Here is an 11,243-nt window from a genome sequence, read left to right on the forward strand (position 1 = left end):
TTGGGGGTATGCTCGACTCCCACATGCTATGGATTAGTTCTATATTATATGACGATTATAAGACGAAGAAGGTCAAACCATTATCATAAATATTGCAAAAGAAATAACCTCTTCATTTCCTACACGTGCTATCGTTTTGTGATATATCAATTTCCAAGCAATTGAGTAAATAGTTTGCTAACCAATATCAAGATTCCTGTTTTATCCCAAGGGAGCATTTAATGGGGATAAAAAGTATCCTATCACCCAAGTCAGCTCATATCCTGCCTGTATACCAAATTTCATCAAAACCCGTTCAGTAGTTTCAGTGTGATTGACGTATAAACATCCAAACATACAAACTCTTACATTTATAATATTAGTGTGATTATTTATCACCAGTATTAAACGAAGCAACGGGAAATCATAACAATTTTCATATTTTAATACCAGACAATATAAACACAGTAAGGTATTTTTAATTTTATGTAATTACTTTTTCATCTTTGTCTTCATTCAAAGGTTTCATTATACTAATTAAATGTTATTCGAGACCTATATAATCAAATCTGGGGTTTTCGTTTATTCATAAAACAAATGTGTTTTTCTTATTATATTTGTAGGTTCTTATTTTACTGTAAAAATATTTCTCTAAATATAAGAAATGGCTTGCGAGCTATTTATGTAGAAGCTTTTGTGTGATAAAGTTTAATTATCCGTAAATAAATCAATAATAACTAAAGTGTGAACTGTACGCAATAAATAACATTAGTTAAAAACCTAAGCATAAAAATAATACCAGAATCTTATATAGGGTATAAACGTAAATCAGACAGGAATTAGTATTGAAAATATTAAACTGCACTTCCATTGTAAGCTGCATATAATATTGAAATAAAAGGAGTGCCTTCAAACATAATAAAATAAAGGAAAGGGCGATTTGCATTGAACGTTTGGACTTTGTATGGCTGTGGCTTACGGTAAACGTACGGTAGTTTGAAAAAATATAATTTATTTAGCTAGAAGGACCGAACAAAGCGACGGGCTATTAAAATAAATGCTCTGAAAAGAGCGATGGATGAAGTTTTCTTTAACAAATGCAAATATTATGATGTTCGCGAAATAGTAAAATGAAAGTTAAATTGGGTTCAAGTCAAAAACTCGTTTAATTTAACCAGTTATAGTAATGGATTCTTAACCATGTTGCTTGTTTTTATGCTTTCTCGCATGACACAGATTATAAAAAAATTGTTATAATCTAGTTTTCACAGAAGTTCCCAAGAACGAAGGAGGTTGTTAATATAGTTTATTTTTCGATGTTCACTACACTATTTTTGTGTGGACGAGTGAAGTGTTCCCGTAACTAACATACGAATTTATCACCAGACATTCCCTTTTTTTTTTTGGAAAATCTTATATAGATACCCACGACCCCTGGGAATAGGAGCTGTGGGTTATGTCGTATTCTTACTGACTAAAACCCCACCGTGTTCCGACGAACGTTTTAGTTAAGGGGTCACGGAAGCTGGTTAGTTGGTTAGCTGGGGTCCACGACCCTCTCGGCCGTAGCCCGTAACCGGGCCAGCTCAGAAGTTAGATCACCAGACCCCTGGCGACTGTCGTAAAAGTGGAAAGTTCTAGCTCTAAAGTTCTAGTTCTATCTCTTGCAAGCTTTTGAGAAGTTTGCTTGACTATCTTACGTCTTCTTCTCCGGACCTCTAATGACAGTAATGTAAGGTAATATATAAATATTAGGTTGCCATCAATACAAATTAGTCAAGCCCAAACACAAACACTGCTGTAAATTGTTGAGGAGCGCCCTCGTCAGTGTTTCGGCTTCATTATCAGATAGGCTGTGGACCTGCATTCAGTGTAGTGCTTTTAACATGAACAAATGCAGTAAAAACCTACGATTATCGAGATTTCCCCCCTATTTCACAGGGATGCGACCATTAGACCCTGGTTTTCTAATCATGGTAGTTACCATTATTGGTATATTTATTGCTACATTTTTTTCTGTCCTTTAAAACGACGTGAAACTGATTTAAAAGCACATACGTGTAGTATATGTCAGTAAATTGATTATACAAAAATTTATTACAGATACTGGCGGCCAAACCTATCGCTAATCAATTTTCTTCCTACTCATAATTTTATTACTTACTACACTTACTGCTTCTTATTTACTTGTTTAAATTACAGTAAGGATTTCCTAAAATTCTGTATATAACTGTAACGGTTATTAAAATCAAAGTTCGCTCTTTAAAAAAGTACATTTTATTGAGGTCCCGAGAATAATCCAGCAAAAATGGTCGTATCTTTAAAAAGAACATAATAGAGAAAAGGGCGATTCGCGTTGAAGATTTTGGGTTTGTCTACAACAATTGAGCGTATTTCAATCACAGCAACTGAAAAAAATATTCGTATTATTTTAAACGTTCATTTTAATATTTACACTACAGTCTTTCGGTATGGGATTATAGTGCCAAAGCCAATAGGTTATTTTAAGATGATTTATGCATTATGGGGTACCGACCGCAGACTGGCCATGTCTGTTCTATCGAGATATAGGCTAGACGGTCGATTTAAAGCCATTACAAAATGGTACTAATAGAATAGTGACATATGAAATATGATACAGTTTACAGAGTTGCTATGCATGGTACTTAGTATTAAACTTGTATTAAAACACTCTTTGTAAAATGGGACATCATTAAGAGAAATAAAATTAAATTACGATGAATTCCTACTAATATTGTAAATGCGTAAGTAAATCTGTTTGCCTCTTCTTCACGCCCAATCCACGGAAACGATTTGAATGGAATTGAGCAGAAATATAGTTTCTGACGCGAGGACAAAGGGTAGTTTTTATTCTGGAGATCAAACGGGAGCGAGAACGATGCGAGGAAATCCCGTCTGTCTCCTTTCCTTTAACAAGGAAAATAAGGGATTATCGTCCATAACTTCAACAATTTAAAAGAGTATCCAAGTAAGTATAATACAAATTATTGTGAGTAACAATTAATTGCTAGAATAAAAACCCCTAAGAACTTAATTCATTATATTTTATTTATTCATGACTTGGATTTATTGCGGTCCTGAATAGAATCCAGCGAATATTGGTGTATATTTAAAAAGAATGTAGTATACGAAAGGAGTGTTCGCATTAAATTCTTCAGGTTGCGCTTCGTGTTGAACTGAAGTTAATCCAATTATGAATGCTGAAATAGACCCCAAAAACTGTTAATTGTTATATTCTAAATTTTATGATAAACCACTTTCACTGTCACACACATTTGAAATCAGAAAATACATGGTGATAATGATGAAGGTATAGTAATGTATACTACAATTAAAAACTGTCAAATAAAAATACTTCTATTAAATATTATAAGGCGTGTTTGCATCAAGGACTTAACCATGGTACATTTATTTTATAAACGATTTAATTCAATCAAACACGCAAAGATAACGCGCATTATTCATCGCATTCAATATCTGTTCAATTTATGTATGAAAATTAATCTCTCTTTACGAAAATTGCGCGAACGGATCAGTACGAAATTACGCACACTATAGTTTATATAGAGAAGAAGTGCAGAATGCTAATATTTTATTTTAATTATGTATAAATAGTATTGAAACAACAAAAGAAAAAAAAGAGTCACAAACGTCACATGTTTTGACCCTTATGTGTTCAGAACATATATAACAATATTGTAATATTTGAAGGCACGCTGTCCGTCGGTGCTGACAGCCGAAACGTATGAACCGATGCACCGCACACGCTCATACCGGCGCGTTAATCTAAAACGCATCATACAGATTCATATGTTGTCAGCAGTCAGCGCCGACGCTCAGCGTGCCGTCAGCGCAACTCTAAAACCAACCTAAAAATTCGAAGAACTACGATTCTACAAGTAGACTTAACAATTAATTTTCACTAACTAGGATAAAAACAATTTAGTAAAAATGTAAAAAAGAAAACAAAAATCGTAATAAATACCATTTCCTGCAGCTGCCTCTGAACCTGATTCGTTGACAATAATTTTTGCTTTTTGTACGGCTGATGAAACATACAATTTTTGGGCCTGTTTGAGAATACCAGTTAAGTCTGATGTATCGGGATCAAATATTTCAGTCACACCGTTCTGTAAATAAGAGCAATTTTTGTAGAGAAGTTTTACATTTTATAATAAAATTTGTCGTGCTGGATGATATGGATATAGAAATAGTATAAATGTTACATGTAATTAAGGAGTCTCGTATGATGATATATGGAACGGACGTATATCATAATACGGAACGGATACGGAAATTTTATAGACTTTAGATTAATAATTGTTATATCATGCGCACTCTACTTACCCACATAAATATATTATTTTATGCATTATGTAGGTATATGTATTAAAAAAGATCGAGTTTACCAATAAGAATGTTGACTTTTTATATTTTTTTAGTCTATCTCAGTTGGTTTACAACAGTATAACGTGTTTCCTTTTGTTTGACAGAAAATTGTGCTCTCATTTCTGATTTTGGAGAAGTTTTTTTTTGCGCTATCATACGGGTTATATCTTCTTTCTTTTTTTACCTGGTTGTTTGGTTGAGATTGTTGTGTGAGCAATAAGGCCACCTTTTGTACATATTTAACAGATGTCTGATTACGTAATTTATATTAGTAACGATAGCATCAAAATGTATTTTAAGCTAACTACTCCCTCCCTCCTTCAACACACAATACGGATATATATTTACCTTCTTTAAAATCTCTTCCAGATCGGTTGTAGTTTCAGTATCTATTAATGGAAGGGATACATTAACTTTTCTAGACTTAAGTTTATTTATTACATCTTCTTTAAAATCAAAACATGAACTTTTAAATTTTTGTGCAATTGTCAATACATCTTGTCCTTTATTTGGCAATATGGCGACAAATGATACGTTAGAACTTTTATAGAATAATTGGAGGACCTGAAAAAAAGGATGATACAAAAAGTGCAGGCTATAGTAAAAATAGTTCTTCTTCTTTTACTTTATTTTTTTTAATTGTAATTGTTGGGTACCTGATGCATACCACATCAAATGTCAAATGTGACAAATACATATGTCAAATATGACATTAGTTGATGGTTGACAACTGTTACGTACAATATTTTTTTTAAGTATCTGCTAGTCTATATTTCGCTTTTCGTACTCTCTGAATTAATCATCTAAGTTCAACATTCATCTATTGTTTTTGCTCTAAAACTTATCAAATATAACAAATTTCGTTTACCTTTGCATTGATACTATCAAGGTTTCCATAGTTAAAAGTGTTAATTTGATTCATCATATTTACAGAGACGGTAATACTTTCATTGATATAGAAATCTTTTAATTTAGTCATCTTCGCGTTGAATGGAGTTTGCCAGTCACCCTATTAATATAACAAAAATGTTAGAAATATGTTTCTGCGTATATCTTGTGTTGTATATTTTAAAATACTTACCTTGAAATAAATCGCGTCTGTCAGTACTAGACGTGTATTCTGACTCAACACGGACGGAGATATTAAATCTTTTACAAGATTATTAGTTTCTGACGCAATCTAAAAAAGAAAAATCGTCGAATGATACGATGCATATTTATGAATAATATTTTATTAAGTCATATAATTATCGAAATCAATATTAATAATATTTTTTTAATCATCAATATAATAAAATTAATAATTAATTTTTCTCGCTACTTCATTTGTGTTGTAGTTTACGATTGTACACGACGTGATTTTTCAATTTTTCATTGAGGCTCTTAATGTTAGCGTGATCTGGTATAATTCCCGATATTCCTATGCCAGTATATATTTTCATTCAATTCACAATGTAATAGCGCTTTGACAAAAACAAACAAACTTTTCAGCTTAATAGTAAAGTCAAATACTGAAATTTTACCCAGGAATTTATCGAATTAGCAGCCTGAATAGGATCGCTGAAATCAAGATTCTCGGCTTCTGCATGAAAAACCAATCTGGTGTCTCGTTTGAACGATTTCTTGAATGGAAATTGAACATTGCCATACACTTTCTCAGCTAATTGCAGCGTCACATTTTGTTGAGAATTTATATCGTCTAAATAATCTGGGACAATCGATCTAATCTGAAATTTTCAAAGGTTTAATTAAGAAGTAGTCAGTGATGTGAAAATATGATATTATATTCAGAACGTGCTTCCGTATTCAGGACCTTATTCCTATTCGGTTTAGATATGATTTTTCTGTAATGTTATTTGTACAAATGTTAATTTGATGATTTCAATGAATCGCCCGCGGCGTTAAAGAAAAAATTGACAGCGCCGGGATAGTTCCTGTTCCGATGGGCTTTCTAGGATAAAATCTTTTTGGCTCTGCGTCAGAAGTTAAGGCGTGAAGACTATATGTACAGATAGTGTTACTTTCAATCTGAAATATATATACATACACATAGACTTACTTAGAATCAAAAATATGTTGTCTAATTTTTATACATCTAAGCATACACACACCCAGACGGCGGATTAAAACGTTCCTTTCTTAAACAATTCCTCAGATACTGATGTCACTAGTAAGCGTATATACGTTTATCATCACGTTTTCATCTAAACTTTGTTCACATCAGTGATTTTAAGGAATTATTATAAAATTACCTCATTCCTGCTTTTTATATTGAGAAGGTTTGCTAATTGTTCATACGAGGTCCCCTTTGCATAAAGCGCTAATTGGGCTAAAAGAAATAGCACACTGAAGGGGGATGTGATGATACTGCTATTTGGGCTCTCATCTATTCCACTCTGAAAATAAAAATATAACCATAGAAAGAGATTACTGGGGTATGCCCCAGTATGGAACACGGGATTTCACGGGACTTGCCCCATAGGGCAGATGATATACATCTGTATCACTGATCGATTTTCTTTATGGACTAGTAGGCGATCAGTCTTCTGTGTCCTGCCAGACCGAGACATTTTTTTTTGCGTCCCCACCGGTAAGTTCTAAGCTCACGCGCTTAGTACAGGGGGTACTAAGGAGGCGGTCAAAATAGAAAGAGATAGTAAGAGAATTCGTTAAGAAATACAATTATCTCAAAATTTTACAAATAGGTAATAATAACATCGTAAATTATATTTAGCAATAGGTATTTCATTGATATTTTAAACTCTATTTTTAACTTTTACATAATTTCCTTGAAGTATACACAAAGTTAAGAAAATATATACAAAAATAAAACGAAATAATACAACTATAGCGTTACACATTAAGCATACAAATATAATTACAGACAAATGAGTCCTTCCATTGCTAATCCATGCTCTCTCAACATCCGTTTTATATTTATTTCATAAAAAAAACATACATGCAGAATCGTGCAGTGGCATGTCGAGCTATTACAAATAGGTACAAAAGCCTACATACCTACATGGTAATATATTTACAATTAAAAATAAACATAATATATTCATACGCACATATAAAAATGCTGCAGTAAAATTGCCGTTTCCTCGATCGAAATCGTCCCTCGAGTTATGGTCTGCAGTTTCCGGCTCTTTAACTGCAAGTGAATTACTCATTTCATTTACAAACGATAGCTATACACAACGCAATAAACGCATTAGCCAAGCTACAAGTATTGTTTTGATTCTTATCGGCACAATATACTATGATCATAACATTCTCGAGGTTTGATAGCAATGCAATAAACTGGCATTTTTTCTAGAACTTACCAGAATTCGAAGTGGCGTACGCACTGGCAAATGCGCTCGCATAAGCTTGTTCTGAAACAATTCAATGTTGGTGAGAATTCATGTTTTTCAATTGTATACGACTATTGTTTGCAATTTTCACAACTTCATTATTAATTAGTGATTTAATGATGTAACGGTTAGTGTATCGTACAGCAAATAAATTATACAATTTATTTATATTTGTTATAACTTTCGTATTAATAAGAACTCTAGGTAAGGTAATCCAAAATGCTGCATGTTATGCAATTTTCATTGTAAAGATTTAACGACATTTCCGTATCTCAACAGAAGATTACGAAAATACAGTTTGTAAAAATTATTAATAAAAACGGATTATTTATTACCTGAAGCATTTGCGAGATTTGAAAATAATGCAATTATTGTTAGAAGAATTAAACATTTTTTACACCGTGCTATCATATTTTAATATATTTTGATGATAATGGATTGATTTATGTTTACTGGACAACTCCTAAAGCACGACTGCGATTAAAATAATTTGTTAAAATATAATATAGTATTCTAAAGAGCTAAATCGTGATCTAAGGAAATTTTACTGCATTCAATGTATAATGCAATCGCCTTTTAAATTGGACAATTATTTTACCATTTTACATTCATCCGTTTGTATACGTGCACACATTGTAATAATTTTGAATATTATAATAATATAATATAACATTGTTTGTTAATATAATATAACAAATGTTTATCTTCACTAATATAAAATCGTTGGGAAAATAATAATAATAATAAAAGATAGCGGTCTGCCCTGGCTTCGCCCGTTCATTCATTCATTGTATTCGGATACTATGTACATATCCTATAGTGAAAGAATATTTCAAATCGGTCCAGTAGTTCTTCAGATTAGCGTGTTCATACAAACAAACTCTTCATCTTTATATTATTAGTAAAAAAGTATAGATAGAGTTTTCCAAACTCCCGAGTTTTTGATTGAGTCTCGAGAAGAGGCCTGATGTTTTCTGCTCATACAGAAATTAATACAGTGCCTTCGTGGCATCAGCTTATTTATATTAATTAATTCAGCATGTTCAGCATAATTTTAAAAATAATGTTAATGAACTAGCACAATTACGCACTATATATAGGTGTATATGATAATATTCAGTGCAATTAAACCTTAAGCCGAGCTTTTAAAAATGCATTAAAAACGTTATTATCGTAACGTTTCATACCTTTAAATTCTCTGAGAGCGATCAAAGTGTACTATTAAGTTATTATTGTTTTATTTTATGAAGTGCCATCATGTTATTAATAGTACTTTAATTTAAAGGATATTATTATTTTTATTTTATTTTTAAAGCATAGAAAAAAAACTCAAGGCGGTATTTAAACCCGCGTATTTGCCGTACCGGGGCAAAGAATCATCTCTCGGCCTCCCGCGATCCTGACTCAGCAATAAAACTTCTTTTGGCTTTATGTCTATATATTACGACACTCTATCAGTTGTTTTTTTTCTATTCGTTAAAATAATCATATTTTTAAAGCATTTGAATGCTTTAAAAGTAAACAAATAGATTATGATTTAACTATGTTTTTGGTAATTGTATGATAAATGCATTTATTATTTATTATATTACCTGTGACCCAAGGTTAAATGATAGCATGGAAAAGAAATCATCTCTTATTTAAGCACTTAGTCTAATGATTGTTGAATTTTATCAGTAGTAGTCCCCGGTTGACCCTCGCTGTTCAAGTATTTTGAATTTCATCCAAATCGGTACTGCAGTTTTGTCGTCAAAGCGTAAAACACTTTCGCATTTTTAGTATTAGATCATTTAATCGTTTTCATAAAAAAAAAACACCATTAATCAGAAAATTTTATTAAATGACAAGCAAATATAAATGAAATAAGAATAAATGAAGGTTGGAATATATTTTTAAGTAATTATAACAAAAATGTTTAGAAAATTTACTTTTGTATTGTATTTAAATATTATAATAAAGTTCTTATGCAGACTCCATATAAAAAACTTTATTTACAGTTCTATGTAGTTCATTTAATTGAAAGCATGTGACAGAGTATTTGTATGCGAGTTAACTAAACAAGGCAAAGTTTAGAATGATTGCTCTGATGAGATTGAGTTTCTTCTGTTCGTTTCTAGGTTTGACTAGATGCTGGAAATAATTGAAATACATTAATATAGGATTTTATAGATACTAAATAATTAAAATATACTGAAAAAAGTAACATTACAATAACATACGGTGTTACAACAGCCCTCCTCTATACCTTACTAGCTGCACACCCCGACTCTACTCGGGGAGTCATTTACCGTTATACTCTCCTTTAAGTTTGATCAAACTGTACATATTGTGCAGATTTGATTAAAATCGGTTGAGTAGTTTGGAAGTCCATCGCAGACTAACAAAGTGACACTATATATATTAAGATTATTCTCGCATTCCGTTGTTAAAATGGCAATATTCATACATACATATTTATATTTCGATGTTAATTTATATCAATGGAGGATCAGGGAACATTACGTAATTACATCAGTGTTCGTTTTCCATTTTGAATTCACAAAGTATCGGAATAAAGTTGATTAAAATATTTATACCCTTAAAATTGTCATGTTTCACACAAGAATAACGGTATCAGGAGTTATATTATTGAATTAATATAATGGTCACATAGTAAATAATATAAAGAAAACGGTCAGTGGAACATATGAATATCATCTGCCCCATACCCCACTAGGGATTTGATTTTACATAGTAAATATACCTATATAGATGTTATTATACTCGTTAAATATGAAAAATGGTTTACCATTCTTTTGAATGTAGCCGTTATTCTTATTAGCTTTTTGCCCCTGTCTTACCCGTGGTACAAATATAGCCTATGTCACTCAGTGTAATTGCACCTTTCTAATGGTGAAAGAATTTTTGAAATCTGTCCAGCCGTTCACGCGTAATGGTGTGACCAAGGGAAATTGGGATTTGACCTTTTTTTAAATACAGATATGTTTCAATATCACACAATCACATATATATAACCGATAAAGTGGCCTTCACCAAGCACAAACTCTTTGTTAAGAGACTTACGACAGTCTTGTGGGAGAACGCATCTCTTAATGTCTTCGTTGTAAACGTAATTTGGTCGACAATCACATCCATTAAGCTGACACGATAGTATACATGCGATCTGATGCTGTTGTTTGTAATTCGAGCATGTTGTACAAAATGTTCCACAGCCGACGGTGGCGTTTGCGTCTCCACCGCATGAGGCTGCGTATAAAACATTATTGGTCATACAACATCCGCTCAATGGTATTTCTATTCTACAATTGGTATAGACTTGCAATAGACACGAATGGCTTTGCAAACTTCGGGGTCATGTTACAAGCTTTACAGAGGAAGTTTCGAATGTTAATAAAAAGCTTATAATGACGCATACGTACCTATACGTTAACCGATATGAATAATTAAAAAAATCTTCAATTGCGCATGACATAAATAAATATCTAGTACTATAATTTA

At 32.1% G+C, this 11,243-nt stretch overlaps 1 protein-coding gene across 1 annotated transcript; it reads right to left on the reverse strand.

The window, feature by feature from the left end:
• Positions 1-3,066: 3,066 nt before the first annotated feature.
• LOC119831268 (antichymotrypsin-2-like) lies at positions 3,067-11,006 on the reverse strand. Its single transcript, XM_038354564.1, has 11 exons — positions 10,809-11,006; positions 7,716-7,766; positions 7,461-7,580; positions 6,642-6,785; positions 5,913-6,116; positions 5,471-5,569; positions 5,258-5,398; positions 4,738-4,953; positions 4,574-4,639; positions 3,986-4,130; positions 3,067-3,200 (listed from the first exon to the last, which is right to left on the reverse strand). Exons 1-11 carry the CDS (start codon positions 11,004-11,006, stop codon positions 3,067-3,069), a joined length of 1,518 nt encoding a protein of 505 aa, XP_038210492.1.
• Positions 11,007-11,243: the final 237 nt, after the last annotated feature.

The sequence above is a fragment of the Zerene cesonia genome, chromosome 13 (genome assembly GCF_012273895.1).
Source record: "Zerene cesonia ecotype Mississippi chromosome 13, Zerene_cesonia_1.1, whole genome shotgun sequence".
Classification (NCBI taxonomy): Eukaryota; Metazoa; Arthropoda; class Insecta; order Lepidoptera; family Pieridae; genus Zerene; species Zerene cesonia.